The sequence below is a fragment of the Carassius carassius genome, chromosome 18 (genome assembly GCF_963082965.1).
Source record: "Carassius carassius chromosome 18, fCarCar2.1, whole genome shotgun sequence".
Lineage (NCBI taxonomy): Eukaryota > Metazoa > Chordata > Actinopteri > Cypriniformes > Cyprinidae > Carassius > Carassius carassius.
In genome coordinates, this window is record NC_081772.1 from 20,354,215 (window position 1) to 20,382,115 (window position 27,901).

Sequence of the window (27,901 nt, forward strand, 5' to 3'; positions counted from 1 at the left end):
CTAGTTTGTTAGGAACATTACATAGGTAATCACTACAATACCCAGTGGGAAAATGCTTGCGCAAACAAACAACTTGAACAAAAACCCCCTTGTTCACTTGTGGTCGCCCTTGCATTCCTGCACACAAGCAAAACAAACAGCACACAAACCAACCCACACATGCTTCGATATGCCCTCCAAGAGGAGGCGGAAAGATAGATCTCTGAAAAGATCTTTTTGTTGGGGCAATCCCTGAAGCACACAGCATCCCTCCTTTTCTTCCGTCCCTCTTTGAGTCTTTCACCCCTTCCCTCCCTCCCTTTCCTCCCTGACTGTATAAATAAGTCCCAGCGTAATGTGCCTGGACTCAGAGAAACTGCCTCCAAACCTGAAGACACAAACTGTGGGATCACAGACATCAAAGTGAGACAGCAACCACCAATCAAAGTGAGACGCTCCACTCAGCCCCTCAAAGGCAACCCTTTACCCAGCTGAGAGAAAGTCAGTGGGAAAGGAAGATTGAATAGGTTCAGGTGAGAGGTCATTAGTGGAATGCCTGAGAAGTGAGCGGCTCGGGTTACGCTTTATAAGGTAAAGGGGAAAGAACAGATTAGTGCCAGAGCTAAAGAGGACAAGGTAGACAAGTGATCCACAAAAAGAGTAGATTCACATCTGCGTAAACCTTCTCCCTGGAGGTAGAGCATCAGATAAAGACAGAAAGAAGTTTCCAGGTATCTGTGGTCCACCTCAACATGTGGTTTTTGGCTGTGTTGTGGGCTTCCTGCCTGCTGATGGGCACCCAATCTCAAAGCAGCACTAGTTTTCGCCAGGCGGATGCTGGCAGTGGTCGTTGCCAGTATACCTTCACGGTGGACAGTCCTACAGAGGCCAGTTGTCCATCACCAGGTTCAAGTCCCGAGATGGAGTCCCTGAAATCTCGCCTGGGGCTGCTAGAGGCAATGGTTGCCCGTCTTGTAGGAGGGGACACCTTGTCATGGTCATCACAGGGCTCTGGATCTCAGTCAGGCGTCCAGGATGCATACAAACAGGTGATGGGGGAGAAAGCCCAGCTCCAGAGAGAGAAGCAAAGACTGGACAGACAGGTTCAGGACCTGCAGCAGAGGATGGAAGAGCTCCGCCAGGAAACTGAGAGGCTGAAGAGCAGACCCTGCATGCAACAACCTCCTCTAAGAGTGCCGCAAATTGACAACAGCTTCAGAACAGGATCAGGTGAGTAATGACAACCAAGCAATTACAATACCCAAATTGTATTTTGGTTAGGCACTACCTTATATATCTCTGATGTGCATTCCTTGAAAAAAAATTAACTAAATTTGTACAAAATAAGTACAACAACTTGTCATGGGACAGTACCCCTTTTGTGTCTTATTTCAGTACTTATTTCATGTAACTTAAGGGTACATAGTATTACTCGAAGATGCTAAAAATTTATTTTTTAGGGGAAACTAAGGTACAGAGGTATCCCTTTGACAATCTGTCGTACCCAAAGGATTTAAATTCGGACAAAGTGTGAAAGATTTCCAATACCTATTTTTTGTTTTGTCAATATACACTCCAATACTGGTAATGATGGAACGTATTTTTGTAATATAACTAATAATCTAACTTTTGTGGGTCACTAAAATGTTTAAAACAACAAGAGTCGTTACAAGTAAACAGATGTGGTGTCTGGGAAGGCAAGGGTGCAAGCAAAATGTCATGCTAGAGTCACTGGTACCACAGAAAAGACTGTGTACTTTTCCATAGTTATACCTACCTGGAAGTGCGAGTCATATTTCGGGTGGTATGGGTGAGCAGGTCATTGTGTTCATTTCAAAGCAGGAGGGAACAGTACAGATAGAGCAGAGTTGAACTAAGTGACCCCCTGTCATTGTAAGAGCAGGGCATCAGAAACGAGAGACTGAGAGAGACATGAAGGTGTTGAGGGCAAGCTACTGAAGCAGTAAAACATAAGTACTGTGCTAATACTCAGCAGTAAACTCTGTTCCCAGCAGACCGCTGACGGATGCTGCATGAGGAGGGTTGGGGGTCAGGGGTAACTTATCCCTACTGGGGTTGTTAGTCTAAGTGTTCAACTTTACTGACATATTCTTTAAACAAAAATAGCATTTAAGCAAGCAACCAAGTTGTTATTCTGTACTATAGAATGATATAAATGGGATACCACAGTTATATTCTCCCCACCAGCTTCTTTTTCCATGTTCTGCCATATCTGACATCTGTTCTGCTTTTCACATTGACAACGGTGATCAACACCACAGCTCCTCACATCTGCACCATACATCAACTAAAAACTAAATACATAAAAAACCATGAAAATAAAAAAGTAAATAAAGTAATAATAATAAATATAAAGACAGTTTAATAAGACAGAATACAGAAGCAATGGACTGTGGAGACCCTCTGGGGAAAATGGAAAACAGGCCATCTGTCTTGCACGTCCCTTTAGCACCCTAAATATCCTCCAGTGCAAATGTACACTCTCAGAAAGGGGCTGAACAAACAGTAAATTATCAGTAAGTATAAAAGCTTTATTTACATTGGATAATAGCAAGGTGTAAAGGTGCCCTCAATACTTATGTTGCTCTGGCTGTTGGCAGTCATCTTGACCGGACACCTCGCAGCCTGAATGTAGCGTCATGCAAAGGCAAAGATTTATAGGCACAGACACCAATGTAGAAATGCACATTTTAATTTAGTATTAGGGTACTGATGACTGCAATATTTATCTAGTGTGAATGTACATTGTGAAAGTTGTACTGTTTATTTCAGTGTAAAACATTTTAATATGGAAAAATGACTGAGCAGTGAAAATACATGCAAACAGTCCTTGCAATAAAAAAAAAAAAAAAAAGATCAGGAACCCTGGATGTTGTAGGTGTCACCTCATCGAGTATGAACATATAAATGTGTGATCTTGATGTCTTGCCTCTGGAGATTGAACTGTTTTGGAAATCTTCACTCAGAAGTTTTAAGTGAAAGGAATTTAGTTGCAAAACCTAAAAGCATTCAAACAATAAAAAAATAAAAAATAAAAACTCTGAAGAAAAAGTCTTCAAGATGTTAGATGGGAAGACTCTGGCAAATAAATTAGCCTGCAACACGCTACAAGCTGGTCCAGAGGGTTTCATGAAGATCTGCTTGATCTCTCCGGGAAACATTAGGCACGTTATACAGATAAGCACAAACACCTGCAAACAAACCTTGGGAATGACATGCTTCTGTTGTCTAGTAGTGATGCATAGATCCTGTGTCCATGAGCATGTGTTGATTATAGGGATAAAGGACAGTAACTACATACTCTCCCACTGCAGGTCTGAGCAGGTAATCATCGGCAGGAGCAACGGTCCTTTTTAACTCGTCACAGCAGTCAATCAAAGTCAGCTTCCAGACGTTCATGCTTTAAAGTGTAACATTATAAAAGCCTGTAAACATGTTAGCATATGATCAGACAATGATAATGTGCTACCATAGTTTGTCACGGGGCTTAACAGAAGTCATTTAGTCCTTGGGCAATAAAATGAAGGGAGTAGGGATAATGCAAGCTGTTCAGGTCCTTTCTGCACTTTTAGTGGAACCAAACAAAACTATATACACATTTCCAACAAGGTTTTCTCAAACATTTTCCACTGTTTGGTATATTTACATCAGAAAAGAACACACGTTGGCTTTAAAAATCTACTTTGCTTTTGTCTGAGGTTACTAACCAGGGTGTGTGAATGCGCACCCTGCTGTGCACATCTGAGTTTCGGATGTGTGATGGGAGGTCTGGAGTCTTTCAGGCTCTGGGACAGCTGGGAATCTACTCAGGGCTGTTTATTTCCTTCTGTTAGATTCCTGACTGTAGAGCTGCCAGCCCCCCAAAACCTTGTAACATACCTCTCTTATGCAACTCGAGATCAATTCCAAGCCCTCCCTACTCAACTTGTTTCGATTTCTCTGGGATACCAGTGGATTTCAGTTGAGAGTCGATTATCTCTTTTTGACCATCTATATTCAACATTATCTGGTTACTATAGATTGCAATTAAGGGACCGTAAACATCCCTAGACCATAACGGCATCATGTGTCTTTGCCTTTTAGTACCTGCACTCTCCCACCTGGTATCAAGGCCTGTGAATACACAAGGAGACAAAAGCAGTTTAAGAGGTATGTATGGTGTAAAAAGGGTATGTTTACACTAGCAGAGAACAACCTCCACCATTATAATAGATGAATCCACTTCCATGCTGCACAATGAAATTGGTCTTCCAATGAAGAGTTCTTTGATATTCTGACTGCAGTGTCATGGTCACTAGTGAAGGCTTGTCAAATGTAGACCACAACACATGCATGTCTCAATCTGACTATGTGAACTTCTGTCCTCATCCTCTCCTAGATTCTAAAAGGCATCTAGAGAATCCTGGATACCAGGAGATGACGGCTGTAGTCACTGAGGTATCTGCCCCAAATCTGGAAGGTCCAGCAGACATCTCAGGTGAGAATCACACCCTAACTCTAGACTTTCACTCAAAAGTGACAAATCTAGTAAATGTCTTCCGACACTGTCAAAGCATGCTGTCCTTCCCCTAGTACCTCTCTCTTACAGGGTATTTTAGGAAAGGGTAAGTTATGCTTCTAATCTTTTAAACTCAAAGGAATGGTAGGACAAGGTGTCCTCTCTTCCACCATATTTAACGGCGTTTGGTTCAACGGGGTCTCCTTTAAACATGTCACTGGCTCCAGGTGCAATCTGAAATGTATGTTTCCTCAAAACCATTTGGTTTTCCAACAATTGTACCAATCTCTTGATTTCTCAGGCTGTGGTGATCTGGTGTGGGTCCAGGAGCCTAAGGTGCACCGCAAGGCTGAAACCATTGCTGGTAAATATGGTGTCTGGATGCAAGACCCAGAAGCTAAAGAACCTTATAATACAGAGATGGTATGGCGCATTGATGCCATAGGGTCTGAAGTGCGTCAACTCTTCGGGTATGAAAACATGGACCAGCTGTCACGGGGCTTTCCCACAAAAGTCCTCCTCTTGCCAGAATCTATGGAGAGCACAGGTGCCACAATGTACAGAGGCTCCTTGTACTACCAACAGAAGCTCAGCCGCATCCTTCTAAGATACGATCTACTCTCAGAGAACATTGCTGCCCGCCGTGATCTTCCCCATGCTGGCTTTCATGGTCAGTTCCCTTATTCCTGGGGTGGCTACACAGACATTGACCTAGCAGTAGATGAGAATGGTCTATGGGCCATATACAGCACCAGCAAAGCCAAGGGTGCTATTATGATCTCCCAGCTGGACCCTGAAAACCTGGAGGTGAAGGGCACCTGGGAGACTAAAATCCGCAAGACATCCGTGGCGAATGCTTTTATGATCTGTGGCAAGATGTACACAGTAGCTAGTTACACCTCACTAAACACCACCATAAATTACATGTATGACACTGCAACCAGCCAGGGTAAAACAATCTCAGTGCCATTCAAAAACCGCCATCGCTACAACAGCATGGTAGACTATAACCCAACACAGAGAAAGCTATATGCTTGGGATAACTATTACATGGTAACTTATAATGTGAGACTAGGCAAGCAGGAGTAAAGTGAAGGAATCTGCATACATTTCCATCTCACCCAGCTTATATATGCATTTTGTAATGTTTTAATATTTTAACATCCAGAGGGACTGCTATTGTTGGATTTACTGTAATTCAAAGACACTCATAGACAACTGGACAAGAATCAACTATAATAATTCTGATAACAATCATAGCACCTGCAGTAGGTATATTATATATATATATATATATATATATATATATATATATATATATATATATATATAAATTGTCCTGATAACATTCAAGCAGTGACTTCTATTTAAGCTGTCATTTTCAAGAAAAGTTAAAGACTGTAACCATACAAGTGACTACATTGCACATCTTCACATTAAGAAATAATTTATATTTTTGCATCTGTCCAATGATAAATATGCTAAATGCTATAAAAGATATTCCTTTGACTAACAAATTCCAAAATGGATAATTATCTAATCATGATAACAGGTTTTTAATAAATTGAGGCTACATTTATGTCCTCCATGATTTCGTCCACTTAACATGTTAATAGAGAAATTATTTTTCTACCTTTGTAAGTAACGTCTCTTTGTTTACGGCACTGAATAAATTAAATGGGAAAAAATATAATGGCATACAATTACAGTAAGCCTGCCTCTTGATTTATACATTGTACAGAGGAATGCAACTTTAAAAACCATAAAAACTTAATCCTTAAGCCGCCTTTCCACTGCACATGACATTCGGTCTAGTCGCAGAAGTTCAAATATTTGAACGTATCCGAGGCTCAAATCAGATCCGAAATTTCCGCATACGCATGTGATCGGAACTCCACGCAGCTCCCGCATTACTTTCCATTGGAAATGAATGACTTCCGGTCTGTCGCTTGTCATTCGTCGGAGACAGTGGAAAGGCGGCTTTACATAATTATGCTATTGTAACTCTGTATATGTTGAATATGTTCCCTTTTCTCTTTTGAATTTGCCTCGAGACTTGTGTGCTGCTTGAGATGTTAAGACTGGAACCTTGTGGCTATGTAAGTGTATTAACTTATATGAAAATAAAGATTTTAAAAGTCAGCTTTTTATTTTCCTTCATGCATGCATGCACAGAGGTATATTAATTAAACCTCAAAACACCCCCCCCCCCAAAAAAAAAACACATCAAACCCCAGCTCATTTTTACAGCATATTATTTTATTAGTTTCTGTAACCAAACCAGGAGAATGTAAATAAGACCTTACATATTTTAATACAGCAATTTAACCCCTGTACAAGTAAAACAAAAACAGAAATCAAAAGAAAGAAAAAATACATTTCCTCTCCTCCCCTTTTGTTTGTAGTTTCTCATTCCTACTAAACAAGAAATGAGGGGGCTGTATTGAAACCCTTGTTCAACTGCAGGCCCCTTCTTTACAATAGCAACCCAAGGGAGTGGTTTGGAGAGACCTTATATACTCAGGCCTGTGGTCACCATAAAAGAGTAGTCCAAAACATGGTAATCTCTGTTCAAGACTCATCACTTTTGCCCCAAACCCCCCTATTCAGTCTGGCAGCCTCACACTCAACGTTTCTTTTCTAAAATTGCAGCTATGCTCTTTAGCACTGAACCTAAATTGCATGACCACTCACCCCAACCTAAACTCCACCCCTCCTCTGCAGTGATTGGTCAGGAGAGTCAAAGCTGGTCAGCAGCATGGTTGGGAGCTGTGTGGAGAGGCTGGAAGGTGAAAGACTGGAGTTACAGAAGTGGGCGTGTCTACATCTGTCCTCATTCACAGAAAAGGGGAGGGGCTTAAGCTTAGGACACATCAAACATAGGCCTGGTCTGGAGGAACCGTTTACAAAAAAGAAAATATTCCATCATAATTCTACTATCTGTTGACCAAGCTGAACCGTCTTTGTCAAAATCATATATATTCATCTTAAAAGGATTCAGGTCTCTTGACGCCTAAACTTCGGATTAAGTTTCAAGGGTATTTTGCGCACACGGAAACACAATCTTTGATTCTTGAGACTACCAAGAAGGCAAAAGGGAAGGTTCACAGTGGAGACTGCAATCGATAAATTAATCGGATACATCTGCAATCAATTCCTAATCAGCTGAAATAATGTTCTATGTATTGTTAAGGCCAATACACAAGGTTGAAATCAGAGTAAGTCATCTTGGTGTACGTACACATACACGATAAAAGGTATGCTAGAGTATGTGTGTGTGTAGACATTTTATTGTATCTTTATCGCCATAACCGAAACATTGCTTGAGAACATGGAGAGAAAAAAAAGAAAAAAAAAAGAATGTGGGGAAAACATCTTCAATCAAAAAAAGGAGACATTTGCCTGCCTAAAATGTGTTTCTCTACATGAAAATGAGAAAGTAAAAAGTAAATCACGTTGCTATAAAAATGGCATTCTCAGCAGCAAGTGTAACTCATGTTGATGTCTACCTTCATTGTTCACGGAAGATGTACAGTTCACACAATGGAGGGGCGTTTTCTCTGTAATGCCAATCACAGCGGAGGAGAGAATGGATGGACTGATAAAAGGATGAGGAAAACAGGCACAGTAAGTGTGAGGGAAATGCACAGCACCTCACAAAACTAACCTCCATCACTCTACTTCCCAACACTTTTCTACCACTTTCAGGTGCTGTAGGACTTCGCCCCCCCCCCCCCCCCCAGCACTCGGCCTCTCAGTCCATCCTTCCATCCATCGGTCCTTCTGGAAGCAGTAATGACTATTTGCTCTCTTCTGGTTTGATGGCCTGTGGTTTGATTGGACCCGTCCGGATGGGTTTGGTTGTTGCTAAAGGTACAGATTTGTCAGACTCTGTGCGGTCTGATGGCGCCCCCTGGTGATTTGAAGTGATGCTGTCAGTAGGTTTGCCTGCTTCTATACGATACGGTTTGCTGACTGGAGCCTTGAGTTGTTGTTGCTCAGAGAAGAACTTGTGGGTAGACTGTAGTACCTCTGCTCTTTGTCTAGCCTGAGAGAGAGAGAGAGAAAGATGAACATTCAAAGCCAATACAGAAAACGACCTTACGTATGACCTCTAAAGTAGGGATGGGCGTTTTCCACAAATATCACATTCGAATATTTGAGCTCACAAAAAACGAATATTCGAATATTCGTTTATTTAAATTAAGTTTAATGAGTCAGACGTTATTTTTCAGCAACATTTGTTTTCGTCATTTTGAACAAGCTTACACACAATAAGCTTGAACATTACACATCGTGTTTTGTTGCTGAAAACCTTTAACAATGCGTGCAAACAAACAAAAGTACAGATTAAAAGCAAAAAAAAAAAAAAACAAGTGAACAAAGAAAAACCGTAAAGCAGCCTGCAGCAATTAGGCTGTTGTACAGAATGTAGCTTACACTTAACTTTGAAACTTTTAAACTGTCAGCAAATCTTTTTTTCTTTTTTTCTATTGTTTCAAATGTTCTTGTTAAGAAATACGGGCATGTAAACATGATTGGGGGAAAGTCGGCTCCTTAGTCCGTTAACAATAAGGCCGACCGCGGAGAAAACGAGCTCTGACGGCACAGACGTTGTCGGGACAAATAACGGTGTGCTAAGCGAATAAGTTTTGTGAAGCGCTTCGTATTTTCGTTTCACCACTGAATGGGATCCTCATCTGGTGGAATACATGGCTCCAGCAAGAACTGTTCCCACTCGTCTCGGCTGGACTCTCTGTAATCATCGCTGGAGAACTGGCTCAGCCTTTTCCTACGAGTGGGCATTGAATCTTCTTCATCGTTGGTGACGGCGACTGCATCCGCACCACTCGCATCAAGGAAAATGTTCAGATAATGTTCAGAAAGTTTTTTTTTTCTTACTTCTCTCATGTTTTCATCGAGAAACCTGAGATGTTTGTGCCGAGGGTCTAGGGCAGACGCGAGAAGAGGAGTTTTCACTGCATTCTCCAAGTTAGCGGTGTTTATTCGTTGCTTGAGAGATGTCGCAACAATGTTCTTGGATGACTTTTTGTGATTCTCCACGGCATATTTGAAGTATTGTAGAAGATCGCAGTTCTTAGGAGGCGTTCACATATCGCGTCTTTTGCATGCTCAAGTTCGTTATTTCCAATGTAGGCGCGCGGTATGCGCGCTCAATGGAGGCGGAGATGCGCACGCGGTGCGACGCGGTCCCGTTTTTTCCAGGCGCGTCCGCACTGCATCGAGTTAAAAACGTCTCAACTTTCTGAATGCCACAAGCGCACCGCAGGTCATGTGACAAGAACTAAACATTCAGCTTCATCCTTTCCCGTAACAACGTTGAAAGCTCAGCTAAGATGAAGGAACAGCTGATCACTGCTACTAAATTTATTTCAAAATGGCAATCCATATACAGCTGAGTTATTGAAAGCAATTTTTTTGTGCTGCAAATCCATTTATCCTTTGCTGAAATTTCTGCGTCTTCATGGAGAGAACGTGTCATTGTTGCTTAGCCTCAGGAGCGCTTCTGCCCGAGCGCTTTGGAAAGAAGGAGAAAGCGGCGCGCATAGCCTTTTCCACGTGTTATTAGGCGCGATATGTGAATGGCCCCTTATTAATTCATTAATTATTTTGTGCTTGCATACACCTTCGAATATGCCGTGGAGAATCACAGAAAGTGACCAAATAAGGTTTTATTGTGAATTTTTTTTTTTTTTTGCGAAATTCGAATATCATTTTTATCGAATAATTAGAGCAGAACGAATATTCGAATGTTCGACTATCCGTGCACACCCCTACTCTAAAGTAGCGCCTCTGAATATTTTTGTGGGCAATTAGGGATCTTGGAGTCACAATTTTAAAGGTCCCATTACAGGATACGGATACAGGACAAGGTAAAGTGTGATTAATTTCTACCCTATAATTCAGTGCTTTTCTTATATAGAAAAATTATATTTATAAAAAAAAATGCTAAGAGAGTTTTATATTGTTAAAATCATCTCTCTGTATTTTTTAAATGGTATAGTATATATCTCAGTATTTTAAGAATTTTTCTATTGGGATGAATAAATCAATGTTCAATGAAATCCATGAAGCAATGTTCATATTAAAGGGTATGAGAAAAAATAAAGTGAGTGTAACCATGTAGACATACACACACACACATATATGGGTGTGTATAAATAAGTGCTGTGCAACATTTCATTTTTTTTTTTTTACATCACATTATTGTCTGCGATTAATCGTATTATGCACAAAACTAATAATGCATTCAAAAGTAGTGTATTGTGCATTTTTTCATTTAAATGTAGGCCTATTGCTAAATGAACAAGTGTAATAACATTTGGTTTGCAAACACTTTAAACAAATAAGGTGTTGGGCAAGAGCGCAGTGAAGTTGTTCTATAATAATAATAATAAATAAACTTTATAAAGTGCCTTTAAAAGCAGCTTCTTAAAGCGATGAACAATATAATAAAAGAACAATACAAAATCATTAAGCAAATACAAGTTAAAAAAATATACATGTGTATATGTATGTGAGTGGTAACGGCGTCAGAGTGCAGATCTTCTGTAAAGCAATATGTGAGAGGGACATGCTTTACAGTGTTAGAAAGTTAAATGATTCACTCCACTGTGTTGAGTAAGAGTGCTTCTCTGCTGTCTTCAAGTGCTATAGGAAACTTCCTATTTCTAAATTATGAATACATGATTACGAGCTTGTTGCATTGTTTTCTGTTAAAAATAACAGTGGTTTGTGAATGTTGATGCTTAGCCTAAATGATTTGATCGGGAGCATCCCCTCCTGTGACCCATGATTTGTCTGTATGTGTATTCAGAGCCAGTGAGCAACGGACTTTCAAAATAAAGAAAACTGTTAACGCGCGAGAAAATTGTTTGCATTAATAAATTAATGCATTAACGCAATAACGTGTTAAATTGCCCAACCCTAATACATATGCTTTATGTTGAGTGCAAAAAACGGTAAAAAAACAACAACAACAAAAAAAAACACACAAAAAACAAAAATACAATATATAATAATATGTTAATATAATTACATTCTAACATTGTAACATTACATTTTAAAAACAAAAATAATGCTTTTTAAAAAGGAGTTACATTCACTATACTAAAATAAAAAAAAAAAACTTAAGGTATTAGGCTATTCTGATTACAATTAACAATTTACATCATAAAATACACTTGTAGGTTTCAAATTCTACATCACATTTATTGTACAGAAAAACAAATATTTTAGCTAAATGTAGATTTTAGCCAGAATGATTGTACTCTTTTCAAATCTAAATCATCCTATTTACTTAAGTGTGGCGTTAACACTCACCTTAAGGTCCTGTTCTGCTTTCAGAGCAGCCTGTGTGCCACGGGGTGCTAATGAGGGACCAGAAGGTCCACGTGGAGGATGCTGGGGTCTGGGATGGGGTATTAGACCCCCACTCAGATTAGAGGACATGGGTGGACCCATGGGTGAACGCTGTACCCCTCCAGGAAATGAGTTTGCATGGGATTGACGCACCAATGGAGACACCATGTTAGCCTGAGACAACATCTGTTTATGTGACGGACGGGAAATGCTGTTAATGCTCAAGAGGTGTGATGAAAATAAATTTCCAACAACTTACTTTGTGTCTGTAGTAACTGACCTGTGGGTTGAACGGTCCTGGGAAGTGCTGGGCAATGCGCATTCCTGCAGATCCCGACTGGAACTGTTTGGGATACAGCATGCTGTTCATCTTGTTAGACTGACTGCTGGGACTTGTGGAGCACACCCTGAGAACACAAACAAGGAAGCTGTCAGAAAACATACAAAATACGGCTACAACAGATCAGGGATATGCAGCCAGTGTACATGAAGGCCATGAGACACCAAGTCAACCGTCATCTGTTGGCCAATATCGGGCTGATATTCAGCATTTGTTTTTGCAATGTGTTCTGTACAGCTGCCACAAGTCAAAGGCTTCACTGGCAATTCAACATGCCTAATCGGTGAGAGATATTGCTTTGCTTGTTCAAGCTTCAGAATTTGTTTTTTTTTCAATTTAAAAGTTTAGGATAATCACAGTTTCCACAAAAATATACAGCAGCAAAAAAATATAAATCAACATTGATAAGAAATGTTTCTTGACCATCAAATCAGCATATTATTATGACTTCTAAAATATGAGGCAAATTTTGTTTCAATCAGTAGTGCATATTCATGGTCCTAGGTCGAATACAACCAACTAATGGTGTGGACAGCTATTTCCTCTCATGTAAGCACAGAGTGTACACAGTTGACTGTTGACAGTAGTCTTTGCTGTGTTTTAACGCCCAACATTGCAGACACTGCAAGGCTTTTGTCACCACTATGTCTTTGATGATGGTTAGGTGTGTCTGGCCGGCTTTGCGTGCATAGACATACCTATAAGGGCTAGAAGTGGGGGTAGTGCTTCTGGCGCTGACAGGTGGAGTTCCAGGCTTCATATCCATTCCACCACTGAAGAGCTTCAGATCCATCTCGCACATCTAGAACAGAAAAAGCACAAATGCTTCAATATACCCCATGTATGATAAGCTTTTAAACTACAGTAATATTACAGGTTTTTTTTATTTGAAACAAACATGTGTCAAATGAAAATACAATTTTGCTCTCTAACAGTAGGTGGTGAAACAAAGCAATGCCGCTCTCATAAATAATTAGGCTGAGATGAAAGGATAAGGTGAAAAGAAAATGCCATTAATGTTTGCATGTATTAATATAAACGGGGCCCAAAATTAACAATTGCCAAGTAGCAACAGGTCTGGTCTAAATCAACTTCATTATAACCAGTAAATTAAATACGAAGTGCAATAAATTTGTAAAAAAAAAAAAAAAGTAACAAATTAAACATCATGGTTATAAGCGTACCTTATTGGAATGTTGCATCATACTGTGTGTATTCTGGCCAATAAGGCCACGGTAGGGAGGATTGCTGGGGGGCTGGCGATTGAGGCTGGGGGGCGGGGCTTGGGGAGGTGTCGGAGGTAGGGATTGAGGCAAAGCCAAGAGTGGCTGACCACCACCAGAGCCGAAATTGGGCAAAGACATCTGTGAACCTGGCACAGGAACGGTCACCTGCTGCAGGGCAGAGTTTTGACTTTGTGTTGAGCTGTAGTAGCTGCTCTGCTGCTGAACTTGTCCAGAGTACAGGTTTGAGTGCTGACTCATTCCCTGGCGCTGCAGATCATCACATAGTGTGAGAGAGAAATACAAAAGACTTTAGATCAAAATCATGACAGACTGAACAAATAAAAAGGGGGGGTTATATACTAGGCAACCATTGGGAGAAATTGAATTCTGACCTGCAGTAGATGCGTGTCTATAAGCTGTGATCCTCCCATGCCAGAGGGCTGATTCAGCTGGGGCTCAAACAGGATGGGGATGTGTTGGGTGTTTGAGGTCTGCTGATAGGCCAGACTGGACTGAGGCTTGCCCAAATCTGGGGGCTGCACTCCGGGGTAACTGTGCAGTGGAGTCCCAGACAGCATCATGGGAGATGCCTGGGAAAGGCTGTTCTGCATGAATGCCTGTTGAGACCTGAGTAGACAAGACAGCATACTATAAATTGATTGAGATATTACACATTACATAATTTTTGGGATGTTTCAGAGTTAACAGCAGCTCGGTCTGCAATACCTGTAGGACTGCATGGAGGAGCTGAAGAGGTCTTGATGTTGAGATACCGGAGGTCCAGTGTTGAGGCTTAGCTGGGCCTGGTGCTGCCCCTGCAGAGGAGCGTAAATAGGGATGGGGATCTGTTGCACCGCTGTAGGCTAGAGAAAGAGAGAAATCAAAAGGGTGTCAACCAACCACAACTTCAAGAAAATTAGACCACTGAAAACAATTATGAATCATGACTTGAAAGTCTGATCCTGCTGGTGTGGGAAACTGAGTTTTATACCTGTGAAAGTCCAGGCTGAAAGCCTTGCTGCTGTGCTATTGAAGGAGGAGCCAAGCGAGGGTGGGGCGTACTGAACAAGTGGCTGGTGTCCATGTAGAAAGCCGGGATTTGGGCCGCAGAACCTACACAGTGAGAAACAGTCAATCACTTATTCAAAAGAATAACACGTAGATATAGGGCTGTAGCAGTTAAAAAAATTTCCCCTGCGGTTATTATGGGTGGCTCAATAGCGTGATATAAGGTATTACCGTCGTTTTTTTTTTTTTTACATACCTAATTTATGCTGATTTTGCTGCAAACAAAACTATCGTTATGTAGCATATATTATTGCTTTTTTAACTCACAGAGACACGTTTTAAAACATTTTTGTTTATTGTTAAAAACAGCAACAAGAACATGCGTTTTCCAATAATTTTATTTATTTTTTTAAATCAAAGAGTTCTAACATGTTACACATGTATTTGTGTGCGAACGTTGGACCGCAGCGGAAATCTAGACTGATTATCGTGCCACCACTGGCCCACCAGGACAGTGGATTCACGGTGGAGTCGATGCACTCCTCAAGCAGATGGCGCGTGTGAGCTCGTTATCTGCTCATGCTCTCTTGGGTATGGCCACTGACGCAGAGGTTGTCCCGTGACTTCAGCAGGTATGCCTGTTACTTTCACGGCTGTATTTTACAGATTTCGCAAAGGCTTCAGCTACTCCTAATTGTCGGCCGGTCTCAGCTCACCCGCGACCTGATGCTTGAGGGGGCAGCTGCGCTGGATGACAGAGGACACTCTAAAACGCTTAACATGGCTTAATGTACTAAGACAGTGCTATTAACAGACCAAACTCACTAAAAATCAAAGTATACTATCTATAAAAAAAATCAGATGAGCCCTGAATATGAATGCAACTCGTTTAACACGTTAAGCCTTTTCCTCCCATAGAAAACCGTTATAAGAAAACGCTTAATGTGCAGCTAATTTTGCATATCGGCTCATATAAATTCACTGGCTCGCCCTTTTCATTGGGTTGAAAGCCGAAATGTTCCCAAACTGGCGACGTGACATTAGGTTTTGAGACGAGATCGAGTGCCTCCCATCGTTTCAGCCGGCCTATTCAAAACAAACGAAGCACCATAAAGCTACAACCGCTCGTGAGAAAATTTGTCGTAACCATATTGTATCATTAATTTAACATTGAATGCACAGTGACAAATTGAAAAAACAAGGCCCCAGCTTCATAAAAAAAAAAAAAAAAAAAACACTGAACACTGCGGTTGCCGCGGTTTCTATCTTTCCTCTGCGGTTTGCCTGTCAATAGCACGGTATTACAATATTGCGGTTATCGCGACAGCCGTACGTAGATAGACATAAAATAAATGTCATACAAATAAGAAACTTAAATATAGTCTGGAGTCAGTAAGAATGTTTTTTTTTTTTTTTTTTTTAAGATTAATACTTTTAATTCAGAAAGAATGTAATATATTGATCAAAAATGACAGTAAAGAGATTTGTTAAAATGTAACAAAAATTTAAAAAAAAAAATCATGATTTCAGGAAAAATACAAGGCAGCACAACTGCTTTCAACATTGCTAAATGTTTGAACACCAAATAGTTTATCAGAATGATTTATAAGGAACACTGAAAACTGGAGTAACGGCTGCTGAATATCAAGCTTTGACATCACAGGAATAAATTACTTTAGAAAATATTTTAAAACAGAAAAATCTAAATTATTGAAATGGAGAAGGAGAAACAATATTAAGACTTGAGGGTGATGTGGGCTATTTACCTGCTGCAGACTGGGATACGAACACCTGTGGGGTCTGTTGCTGCGGTAACAGAGAAGGAGCACAGCCCAGGTGGGAGAAGTTAGTGCTGCACATTCCTGAACTCTGCAGCTGCTGGGGCTTCACCTTACAGATGTTGGGAGGGTCAGAGGCGGATGTGCTCTTCGTGCTGAGAGAGGATGTTGTGTAGGTTGCAGATCCTGTAGAACCGAAGCCCACTATTAAAATTCGGCCCGTGTGTTTTTTTTCTTTCTTTCGTACCCATTCATGGGGTGTTCTGGTCAACATGAACACTTACCGGACAGGGAGGTGCTGGGGGTGACCGAGGCCACAGGTATCTGAGGCACTGAAGCACTAGAGAAGGCGTTGAAGGAGGCACTGCCTGCTCCTCCTCCACTGGTGATTGGGGAAGCAGAGGAGGTGACAGGAGAGCTCTTTTCCACAAGACTAGGCGAGTTCTCCCAAGCCTTGCGCGCAGATTCCATCTGCAAGAAAACAGTGAGGAGCAGTTTAAAAGATGATTCTGGTAGCATATCTCCACTGACTTAATTGTGTAAAGTACATTTTGACTCCATTTGTTAAAGCTTTTGATTAGTGGATCAGGATTTGTGAATGAAACATCACATTTATTCTGACTTTCAACTGAATCATTCAGTGTGTGTGTCTTACTTTAAGTGTGAGGTCAACAGTAGCAGGAGAGACTGTGGCAAGGCTGGAGCTCTGCTGCAGGGCTTCTCTTCGCTGAATAGGCATTGGGTGCGGGAGTGCCACCTGGACCAACAACCAAAAAAAACTATCAGAACACACACAGAGAGAGAAACCCTATACACACGCATATCGATTACAGCACTGAAGCACGTACAGGTGCCACGAGGGTCTCCTCCATCTTGGTCCCTGCAGTGGGGACGCTGTCAGCTAACGAGGAAGATGGGATTGTGTAGTCAGTCACTGATTCCTGCAAAATAAACCGACACATCATCAGAAAATAACTTATTTACAACTATGTTTTTCAATAATATTAATAGTACCATTAAAAATTTGGGGTTGGTAAGATTAATGTTTTTAAAAAGTCTGTTACACTCACCAAGTTAGATCCATACATTTGATCAAACAAATAGTAAAAACAACAGTATTGTAAAATTAAGTAATTAACAGTTTAAGTAAAAATTGGCATAATAAATGTCAAAAACCTAGAAAACTGTTCATTCAAAATGACCCATAAAACTTTTAAATGACAGAACTGAAGCAGAAAGATATTAATTTGCACCTTAGAGCTGCAGGAGTACTCCGCTGTTGGAGCAGTGATCATGCCCTCAATGTCTCCACTCAGCTCAGGAACTTTGTCTTTAGTGGGTGAGCTGGAGTCTCTGTCTCGGCTGCCTCTAGTTCCATTTTTATCCAAGACCTCTCCATCGGACTGACGCACATCTTTGGCAGCCTTACGGTTCTTGAGTGAACGCTCTTTGCCAATGGGACCAGGTTTATATTCCTTGTGCTCTGGAGGGGGGATGTCAGGTAACTGAGGAGGAATATTTGAGTTTTAAACAATGTACATTATACACTTATATAGAAGTATCTGTAAAGTCTGGGACAACTAGTAAAAATGCTTCTATTTTGTGTTTCAGCATATTAATTTAAATGTCCACATGCTCGGGAAGACTGGAGCACAAATCGGTTCACAATTAGTCCATCCACCTTTTCTGATTGCACAGACGTCGCGGCCACACACAAGTAAGCCACCAGTCCATGGGGTCAATGTACTTATATGGGCCCACCAGACCGATGGGGAGCTTTTAATTGAAACGAGGGAACTAATATAAAGCCTTACACGGCCCGGGGCTAATCAGAATTCTCTGTCCGAGTCCGACCCAAGCCCGTGTCACTGTCCTGATTACACAGCTGTTGTTGCAGCCATTATAAGTTTAGTTTAGGCTTTTAATGGCAAAGTGATCATATTTCGTTTAGATTATTAATTTAATTCAGAAATATGATGGAACATTTTATGTTTGTTAAATTCAAATTTGTTTTTTAGATTGCCTACAAAGCGGCCAGCGCAAGACAGTGAGTTGAGCATTTTTGATCCATTTAAAAAATAAAAATAATAATCATAATTCATAATATGATTAGAGTCATAATATTTTAGGAATAAAGTAAAAATTACTATAATAAAATCATGTTACATTGCGTGAAGTAAAAGATGATATTACACCTGTATACTTAAGTCAAAAAAAAGTGGCACCTGTCATTCTTCACATTTAACACTAAACAGCAATAGGCTTAAAGGAGCTATGTGGAGGTTTTTACTTAAATCTTTAAGATAGAGTTTTAATTTGTACATGTATGAGCCAACCATGATGTAAAAAAAAAGAATGACACCTCGACTGTCCACCACGGTTGCCTCTATCAGCCTGTAGGCTCAATTGTGTGTGGAGGAGTCGGGCCCGAATTGGCACGAAAATTCACAAAATGTGACGTCATGCTCGTTCTCGTCTACTTGGGCTTACAACCGTACGGCACGCCAGCCATTATAGTAAGCAGCGGCAATAGTGTTTTCAAATGGACTCTGCGGATGGAAAGAAGCGACCAGCCTCCAGCACAATTCAGACACCCACGGACACTCCTCGTAAGTTAAAAAAAACAAAAAAACAAAGAGCGTGCGCACTGAGAACGAGCATGAGACTGGCTGCAGTTCCTGTAACGGCCACTGGTGTCAGTAACGGTTAGAAATTTCAGAACCTACGCAATGCTCCTTTAATGACTTTTTTTTATCAAATTGATTTCACGAGACACTAGTTTGTATTAAATAAGTTTTTTTTTTCAACATGCACTCAAATATTTATTCGTTTTCATTTTGTGCTGCAAATATTAAAAAGGAAAATATAATTGATTCACATGCCGCTTGAAAGGAGGCGAATGTCTTACTACAAATTAAAGCGTGTAGAAAACATTGTTTGTATTTTATCTTAAATTTGACAGAAGGCTGAGGCTTTGTGTTATAATAAAAAGTAAAAGGCAAAATCTTATTGCGATTAAAACATTACATATTTCCAAGCATCTATACCATGATTAAAAGCTTGTGAATGGTCAAATAACGTTATTTACTTCAGAAACATCAACATAAGTAAAAAAAAATGTTTATATATATATATATATATATATATATATATATATATATATATATATATATATATATATATATATATATATATATAGGCGGTAAATGTTTATGGTTACTTACTAATGGAATATTACATTTTATTCTTTCAACAAATAACTCATTTTAATGCAGCTAGCTCGTAATCACGACTTAATACGTGGGAAACAGGAAGTTTCTCGCTCAGCACAGAGGAGTGCATCATTTTGTTAACTTTGTGGTTTATTATTTTGAGTAGTTTGGGATGCGGTGACACAGAAGACACGTGATCATGCTGCACGCTTCAGTAGTTCCCTGCTCCGGCACGGTTAGCGCTCACACCGCATGCGTACTGCACCCTAATTAAACTGAACTGCGCTCTGGCCCGCCTCTTCCAACCAACCGCGTCCGAGTGTGACACGGAGCGATCATATTAGTCAACCGAACCGGGCTTTGGAGGCAAGACACGCTCGGGCACGGTTCACATCCTTACAAAATAATCACAAAGCCTAATCGATATTTTGTAATTAAATCAACTAATCGAATATTCGAAAACCGTGACCCATCCCTAATCCAACCCACAATGAAATAAAGTCCTGTACCACGTCTTGGTAAATATCCCATTTCATTTGGAAATATGCTGTATTATGTGATGCAAATGCTGCTATAAATTTGTCCTTTGAGATAAAAGCAGGGACTACCTTCTGAGATTTGACAGGTCCAGCACGAGGCTGTTTTTGCCTTTGCTCTTTGGGTTCAGGTAGTTTATTATCAGAGGTTTTCTCTAGCAGGGCGGGCACTCCGTCACTGTCAGTGCTTCCTGCTGAAGACGGGGCACCAAACTGGATGCTGTCCATGCCCAGCTCAACCCCACCTTCTGTTCCCGATTTCACACCCTAAAACACACAACCACAAAAACACCAGCACTTAAAGTTCAGAAAATTAAAAATGGTGTAGGTCAGCCAGTTAACATGGCATTTTGGAAAACAGCTTGCTTATTGAAATTTTAAATTTAAAACATTTTTTTATCTTCCTCTCACCTCAGGTGTAACGGGCCCAGTAAATGAAGTAAGGGGTTTGTTCCAGGCACTGACAGATGGAGGCTGGGGAGGGCTGATAGGTCCAACTATAATAGTAAGACAATAAGATAATCAACTGTTACTATGCTGTTAAAATAATCAAAGAACAAATATGTCAAGAAAAACCTCACTGGCTTTAATTGTACTTTATGAATGGTTACAAATAGTTTCTTAAACTAAAACTTCAAGTTGTGTAAACATGGCTTTAGAGTGAGGAACTTACGTTTTTTGACATCAGAGAGAACAGTGGAGCCAGCCACCTTGTTCTCCCACAGTTCTGTACCCAGTGTGTTGTGCGTCTGACTCTTGGCAGGGAAGTCTACAGGTGAGGGGGCCAGAGGTGCCACAGCACCCTCAAGGGGCTGGGGTGAGATAGTACTCTGGTTAGAGGAAGGCAGGCTGAGCTGCGACACAGAGATAGCTGGCTGTGGTTGAGTCTGCTGAGGGACAGCCTGGGTCTGTGGAGCTGGAGCTGACGGTTGCTGCTGCCCAGCTGCCAATCCTTGCTGCTGTTGCTGCTTTTTGGCAAATCGCGGAGGGAGTTTAGAACCGCCACCTCCCCTGCCCTTTTCACCAGAGCCCTTTTTACTCCAGTTCTGCACAGCATAAGGACAGTTGCAGAAGACATCGGATGAGATGATGTCTTGTGTACCAATTGCCACAATGCTATGCATGTAATGAATTGAACTAAAGACATTCCCCTCCTTTCATCACCTGTGCAGTCTGCTCTTCTTTCTTCCTTCGTTCCTCATCCTGCAAACGTTTCTGCTGCTTCCGTGAAACAACCTCAGTGAACCCATCATCGTTTGTGTTTGACTGAGGGTCCTCAAGCGTTGTGACCTCTGGGTGGTCATCAATGATCACTACACCTGGGGAAGGGCAGAAATATGATAAATGAGTCTCCAAAAAAATAACCAACATTTTATTCAGTTTAAATTTTAAGACTAAGTAATTAAATAACTATTTTAATAATACTGAGCTGTACTTGCAAATAATTTATCGCTAGGAACACATTAGCTAGCAAAGATTTTTACTAAATATTACTTATTTTAATTTTTTAATTAAATTCAAGGTGCATAGAGAATATACACAAAAGTATTGAACACTAACTGGCATAATTGTTGAGATCGAACTGAGACAAAGCATTTTCTTTCTCTTTGGGTTTTTTGACAGCATGTTTTGCTTCCTCTTTCCGGCGACTGGACGCTGGTTCTTTCCCAACTTTCTGACCCGTACTGGCCTGACCAGCCTCTGCATTCTGAGCAGCAGTACTGCAGGAAACAGAGAAAATATTAGCTCAGTAATAAATTAGAATCGGAGGGTTGTTGGGGAAAAAGCAAGAGAAAAGTTGTTAGAGTGAGAGATAGTTGCATCAAAGGTTTGGAAATTCAGCCCACTCTCAAAAGGCTTGACGTTGGATGTTTAGGGACCAACCCTAAAGTTACATACGACATAGGTGTACAGCGTTAGATTTTTCATATTTATTAAAATAATCTGTCAAATCATATCTAAATATTCCTAAATATACCCAATTCGTAGATGAACACTTTACAGTTTGTTTTGGGATTAAGTCATTCTCTTCAACTGCTATTGAAGTTACAAACGTGTATACCAATTTCAAATTTAGAATTTACAAAGCTTTTAGAAGTCACAATTTTCTCAGTAATAACAAAATAAACAAACCTCCACCAAGTATGTCAAAGGTCACCAAGTATGTCATCAACCTAGAAACTCATCGATGGTTCAAGATTTAATGACAAACCTAATAACTGGAGGGTCACTGTCCCACAGAGTTTAGCTACAACACATCTGCCTGAAAGTTTTTTGCAGAAAGTTTAAGACCTTGATTAGCTTGATCAGATGGGTTTAATTAGGGTTCGAGCTAAATTCTGCAGGACAGATGCCCTTCAGGAGCTGAATTTAACAGTCCTGCTTTAAACCATAACAGATGCATTTCACCTATAAACAGCTACATTATAACTCAGACTTTTTGCTTCCTGGGACAACACAGTTCAGGACTCACCCCCTGCGTCCCAATTTGGCTCCAGATCCTCCCCTTCTCTCGCTCTTGCCTGCAGGATACCCTCGACCCGTTTTAGGCCCACTATTTCCTCTGCGGTTCTGTCGATCCACAGGCCGCTGGCTTGAGAAGCTTCTCTTGGCTACCGAGGCTATCTCCCGTTTAGGGATTGCCACACTTTCTGTGGGTGATTTGCTCTGTCCTCCAGAAATCTGTGTTGGCATGGAGGAGGTAGTAGTAGTGGTGGTTGAAGTCATGGCTGCTTCAAGTTGCCTCTTGTCCTCTCGCTCTCTCCTTTCGTTGAAGTCGCTACTCTCAGAGGCAGTCTCCCACTCCTCATTGGCCTGGTCAGAAGAATTCTGATTGGACAAGTCAGGTGATTTGCTGCCAGCAGCAACTACAGTGGTGGCTCTCATTTCAGGGACAACTGTCTCTGTGATGGGAAGCTCAGGGGGAGTTACATCAGGAGTGAGAGAAGGTGCTGTTCTGGTATCAGCCACTCCCTCTGGCAAAGTGACCAGCGTTCCAGGAGCTCTGGACCGCGTAGGGGAGACCGATGTAGGTACTGGCACACCAGGAATCGCTTCCCCAGCAAACACTGCTGCCTCACGTTCTTTAAGCCTCCGAAATCGTGGGGGCTTGTCTTGTCTGGGAGGACGGGCTGCCCTTGGTCTCCGGGGCCTCTCCCGGAAGCTTTGTCCTCCCTCTCCAATCTTCTTGTTGTCATATTTGATGTGCCGTCTTTCAGAGGGGGTACTATCAATGCGTGAGGTCTCCGCTTCCTCTGGCCGAAAGGTCTCCATGGGCTCCAAGGGCCACTGTGAGGCCTCTTTAACAGGGGCCCGACGGAAAGGAGCAGATCTGTGGCCACCTCGCTCCCTGCCACCACCTCGCCTGCTGTGCAATCCTCCCTTGCCTCGGCGTGTGGCCTCACCCTTTAACAAAAAACCTGGTTTGGGTCGCCCATCCTCATCTCGAGACACAGGTTTTTCAGAAAGATTTCTTGCTGCAAAACCAGAGCCAGATTTAGAGGATTGAGATTCCAGCAGCTCGTGACGGATCGCTCTGCTCGGTTTGGAGCTGGGCTCACGATCTGATGCTCCAGTGTCACTGGCAGATTCTCTGCCTTCACTTTCAGAATCCGTGTCCGAGCCACGCCTACGTCTGCGCTTAGGCAAGACTTCAAAATCTGAGCTCTCGCTACGGGTTTCACTCTCTTCTCTGCAGCGGAAACTAGCTGTCCCTGTGGCACCTAATGGCAAGTTCGAGCGTGACCGTGGCTCTCTGTACGGATAGTCCCCTCGACTCCGACCACGGCCACCTCTGCCCCTCCCACCATAGCTGCCTCTGTAACTTCGGCCACGCGAATAGTACTCTCCCCGACCACGGCCTTTAAAATCAGAAAGCCAGTCCTTCTCTCTTTCCGCATCTCTTTCCCTCTCTCGGTCTCTCTCTCGGTCTCGCTCCCTCTCATCTCTGCCTCGCTCCCTCTCATCTCTGCGGTAAGCTCTGGGAGGGAGGTTGGACTCTTTGCGAGATGGTAGTTTGGGTTCATTACGTTTGTCATTAGATGGAGGCTTGTCTGGTTTATCCTCAGCAAGAGATGTAGCTGCAGGACATACAGTTGTCTGCAGATCTCTGGACTTTGTTCCACCAGTTGCTATTCCCACTTCAGGTTCTACCACTACTTTCTTACCATCGCCATAGGGCTTAGGTCTATCAGATGCTTCTACAGCAGCTGAAGTAACACCCTTGGGAGCAGCACCCTCTTTTCTGGATCGATCCCCTCGTTCGTGCTGCTCTTCTTTCTCTCTTCTCTGTTCCCTCTCTTCCTTCATGTCTCTCAACACAGGTTTCTTAATAGGTCCAGATCTCCTTACTGGCCGCTCCGCTCCAGGACCAGGACCCTCTCTCCTTCCAGATCCACGGGATCCCCAGCGCATCTCTGACTTCTGTTTGCTGGGTGCAGGTAAAGTAAGCTTGTCGGTTTTGTGCATACCATCATTAGCCACAGGAGGAGTGGAACGGCTGTTGATCACAGACCCCTGTCCAAAAGGCTCCTTTCTAGACTTGTCCTCTGGTCTTTCCACAGTATCAGGGAAGTCCAGGGATTTCTGTGCTATGGTAAGTCCTTCGAATCTGGGCTCTTCCAGTTTCAGAGAGTGACAGGAGCCTTGAGAGATACTCCGTTTCAATACAGCCTGTCCAATGGCTTCAACCTCATCTGCACCACATAGGTTAGTCTCCTCAGGTTCAAAAGAAGGGATGACTGGTGTTCTGTCAGTCTGTAGGAGACCTGGAACCTCTTCCGAGACATGACTAAAAGAAGCCAAGGTTTCAGATGAATCCCTGAAGAAGTCGCTCTTGCCCCGTGGCTCAAGTGGGCTATGGTCCCGAGGATAGACACCTGATAGACCTCTATCTAGCTCCAGACCAGCATCCAATCTATTTTAAGAGGGAAAGGGGAAAAATTGGTCTTAATTGTTCAACAATGGGGTGTCTTCAGATATAAAAAAGTTAAGTTCAGGACTTTAAGACCTTTTTAATTTCTACTTTTTGAAATTTAAGACCAAACTTGTAGTGACAAAAGACATTATATAACATATGTATATGTAACTTAACGCATTTAGTGTAAAAAGAAAATATTGTTGCCATTGAAAATGCTATTAATTATGATATACATTGACCTTTTCATATCTGTAGACAATATCCCATACAAAGTCACCACAAAAGCACCGCATCACCGACATTTTTGGTGGTGTAAATGATTTATTCAGAAGCAATATTTTCAGTGTTCTATCAGATTTAAATAAATACTTAAAATACTAAATCTGCATGTTTTTTTATATTTACCCCAGTATTTACCTTTGTAAAGGCAAATATTTTTAAACTTACTAAATGTATGCATCATCTTTCATGTCAAATTCTAACAATTACGAAAAAAAAATCTATATACACCACAGGGATGTTAGCAATTAAGTTAAATAATTTACACAACATTATTTACTGCAGTTGTAATTTTGCTAAGTGAATTCAAATTTTGAATATACAAATTAGAAATGTTGCAGGAGGAAAAAGTATGCTTTAAAAAATGAGACTAAACCACCAGTAGTCATTCAACCGATTCCTTCAAAACACTGAATCGTTCAGTAACAAAAACGCTGAACGTTTCTTGGAGAATGAGCAATACTTCTGATCTATTTTCATTGGTGAAACTGAACAAAACAGTCAACATTGTGTCTATAATGTAAGTAACTACTTAAAGGATAAGTTAACTTATACAGGTTTGGAACAAGTGGAGGGAGAGTAAATGACAATTTTCGTTCTGGAAGTGAACGTATTCTTTAACTACTTGTTTGTTGAACAAAAATCGATGTAACATTTGCAATCATGAAAATATTTAGCAAAATAGCTCCCTTGTCATGGTATGTTACTTATCTACATGTTATAAAAAAAACCTAAACATTTCACATTTTTACCTCAGTATGTTGAGTTCGAGTATGCGAGTTTCATGTGTGCCATTTTGTTTGTTTGATTTGAGTCTCTTGAGCCCCTTTCACACTGCAAGTTGGTCCCAGAAAATTGGCAGATTGCCTTCTGTGTGAATGCAAACACATCCCGGGATCTAGTAACCTAGTAACATTGCCAGCTTCAGTCCCGGCAATCACAAAAAATGTGTCGCAAAAAATGTGCAAACTGTAATGAAGCAGAGATCAGGTAGTTCCTCACTATCAGCGCTGAAGCAGAGATCATCTACCAGTTTAAGTGAAAGTTAATGTGCCTAGCGTTTTTGACTCATACATTACACCTCACATCCTGATACATCCATGCACGCACAGATTCAGGGAATACACTGGCAGTGTGAATAAACCAAAATCTAAAGATCTGGGAACAATTGCCGGGACACATTACCCGTGTATTATCCGGAATCTCAGTGTGAAAGGGGCTTCACAGAGACAGGCAGTATGAGCCAAATTCTTCAGCCATTTTTTAAGTAAACTTGCATTAACCCATTTAAAGTGCCCATGAAATCTAAATGGAATTTATTTGGCTTTAAGTATGAATGTTAACCTTTAGGTTCTCAAAAACTGATGTGCTCCAAAACAATGACAAAATTCTTTAGAATATTCAAGCGTTCAAAACTTAGTCTCTCATTTCCCTCAATATGGATCAACGATTTTGATGACATGACCCTGCACTTCAGCTTCTCATCAAATTTTTTGCCCAATCAAATGCTCTCTAGAATCTCAAGCACCCCGCCCTCTACACTATGAATAGACGCTAAAGCTGTGGCTGAAATCGGTTACTTGTTCATATAGTTAGTTTTTTCTGTATGGTAAATGGCACGCAGAGCACTTTATAGGGACAGGGAATGATTTTGTTCTAAAACCTCTAAAACAACAGTCTCTCACCTTGTCTCCTTGCCATCTTCACGTCCTTTAATGGTTGCAGAAGAGGGCAGGGGTTCTGTTGATGGATATGGGTCAGAACCCCAGACCATCCGAGGCTCACTAGGAACTCTGTGTTCTCTGACTGGTCTGGTCAGATGATCAAAAGTGTCTGATCCTGAGCTGCTGTTTTCTGTGGGCTCTCGTCGTACCAGCTGCTTAGGAGGCATTCTCCCTTGAATTGAAATCCAAAAATTACAACTTAAAACAGACACATATAGAACTCTGTATGTGGAAAAAAAAAACTATGGAAATGATTAAATCGGATGTAATGTTTTGGTGTAATGTCTAGTGACTAAATATAAAAATAGGCAAAAGGAGGAAAAAATTAGTTTAAAACAACATTGAATGAAAATGTGTTAGTGTATCTTGTAAATGTGTTACAGTGCATGGTTTTGTTACCAAATTTCTAGAAAAGAAAACGACTTTAGTTTGCAAGACACACCGGGGTGCATAGGAGGCATGTCTATTGGTGGCCGCCCAGACATTATACGGGGATCCATGTAAGACTGCATCATTAGCCAGCGTGGGTCAAATCCCATTGAAGCAAGGTGTTGGTGGTGGGGGCCGAGAGGTTGGTATAAGGATCTGTGCTGAGGGGGAGCTGAACCCCCTGAGGGAGAGACTGGACCCCCTCCACCCTGCTGCTGTTGTTGCCACTGTTGTTGTTTAAGCTGTTCCTGAAGAATTTAAGAGAATATAAAATTACATTCCGGTAAAGCAGGAATTACTACAAAGAATACTAGTTCTCATTTTCATTATCCACAGGGTTCCAACTAACATTTATGCTTAAAGCCAGAACAATGTGTGAGCACCTGTTGTCTAAGGAACCTGGGGGGTAAAGACTTCTGGAACTGTTTTGAATATCCAGAGGTGACAGAAGGACGAACAGCAGTCCCAGTGTCTCCCTCATTTTCCAGTTTAGTTGGGAGAGGTGCATCATCACTGACAGAACGATCGAGTCTGGTTAAAGACAACTGAGGCTCCTCAACTGAAACGGAT

The 27,901-nt window shown here is 41.4% G+C and overlaps 2 protein-coding genes across 5 annotated transcripts in view; one reads left to right on the forward strand and one right to left on the reverse strand.

Moving 5' to 3' along the window:
- Window positions 1-330: 330 nt before the first annotated feature.
- On the forward strand, window positions 331-5,766 carry LOC132092640 (myocilin-like). The gene is made up of 4 exons (XM_059498960.1): window positions 331-1,209; window positions 4,084-4,149; window positions 4,379-4,477; window positions 4,800-5,766. Exons 1-4 carry the CDS (start codon window positions 732-734, stop codon window positions 5,585-5,587), a joined length of 1,431 nt encoding a protein of 476 aa, XP_059354943.1. The 5' UTR covers window positions 331-731; the 3' UTR covers window positions 5,588-5,766.
- A 970-nt stretch (window positions 5,767-6,736) lies between these two features.
- The window catches only part of LOC132092641 (protein PRRC2C-like), a 53,290-nt gene continuing 32,125 nt past the window's right edge, over window positions 6,737-27,901 (reverse strand). For 2 of the 4 annotated variants that reach the window (XM_059498961.1, XM_059498962.1), the window contains 22 exons: window positions 27,715-27,890; window positions 27,345-27,579; window positions 26,864-27,074; window positions 22,455-24,896; window positions 21,542-21,702; window positions 21,146-21,300; window positions 20,655-21,027; window positions 20,393-20,478; window positions 20,054-20,248; window positions 17,487-17,738; window positions 17,082-17,174; window positions 16,889-16,990; window positions 16,518-16,704; window positions 16,222-16,419; window positions 14,439-14,560; window positions 14,174-14,310; window positions 13,840-14,095; window positions 13,406-13,714; window positions 12,920-13,023; window positions 12,162-12,288; window positions 11,843-12,067; window positions 6,737-8,546 (listed from right to left, as the gene is read on the reverse strand). In XM_059498961.1, coding sequence (XP_059354944.1) covers window positions 8,298-8,546; window positions 11,843-12,067; window positions 12,162-12,288; window positions 12,920-13,023; window positions 13,406-13,714; window positions 13,840-14,095; window positions 14,174-14,310; window positions 14,439-14,560; window positions 16,222-16,419; window positions 16,518-16,704; window positions 16,889-16,990; window positions 17,082-17,174; window positions 17,487-17,738; window positions 20,054-20,248; window positions 20,393-20,478; window positions 20,655-21,027; window positions 21,146-21,300; window positions 21,542-21,702; window positions 22,455-24,896; window positions 26,864-27,074; window positions 27,345-27,579; window positions 27,715-27,890 — 6,395 coding nt within the window. In that variant the 3' untranslated portion in view covers window positions 6,737-8,297. The remainder of the gene's footprint in view (window positions 8,547-11,842; window positions 12,068-12,161; window positions 12,289-12,919; window positions 13,024-13,405; window positions 13,715-13,839; window positions 14,096-14,173; window positions 14,311-14,438; window positions 14,561-16,221; window positions 16,420-16,517; window positions 16,705-16,888; window positions 16,991-17,081; window positions 17,175-17,486; window positions 17,739-20,053; window positions 20,249-20,392; window positions 20,479-20,654; window positions 21,028-21,145; window positions 21,301-21,541; window positions 21,703-22,454; window positions 24,897-26,863; window positions 27,075-27,344; window positions 27,580-27,714; window positions 27,891-27,901) is intronic. The other 2 variants (XM_059498964.1, XM_059498963.1) reach the window with 2 other exon arrangements.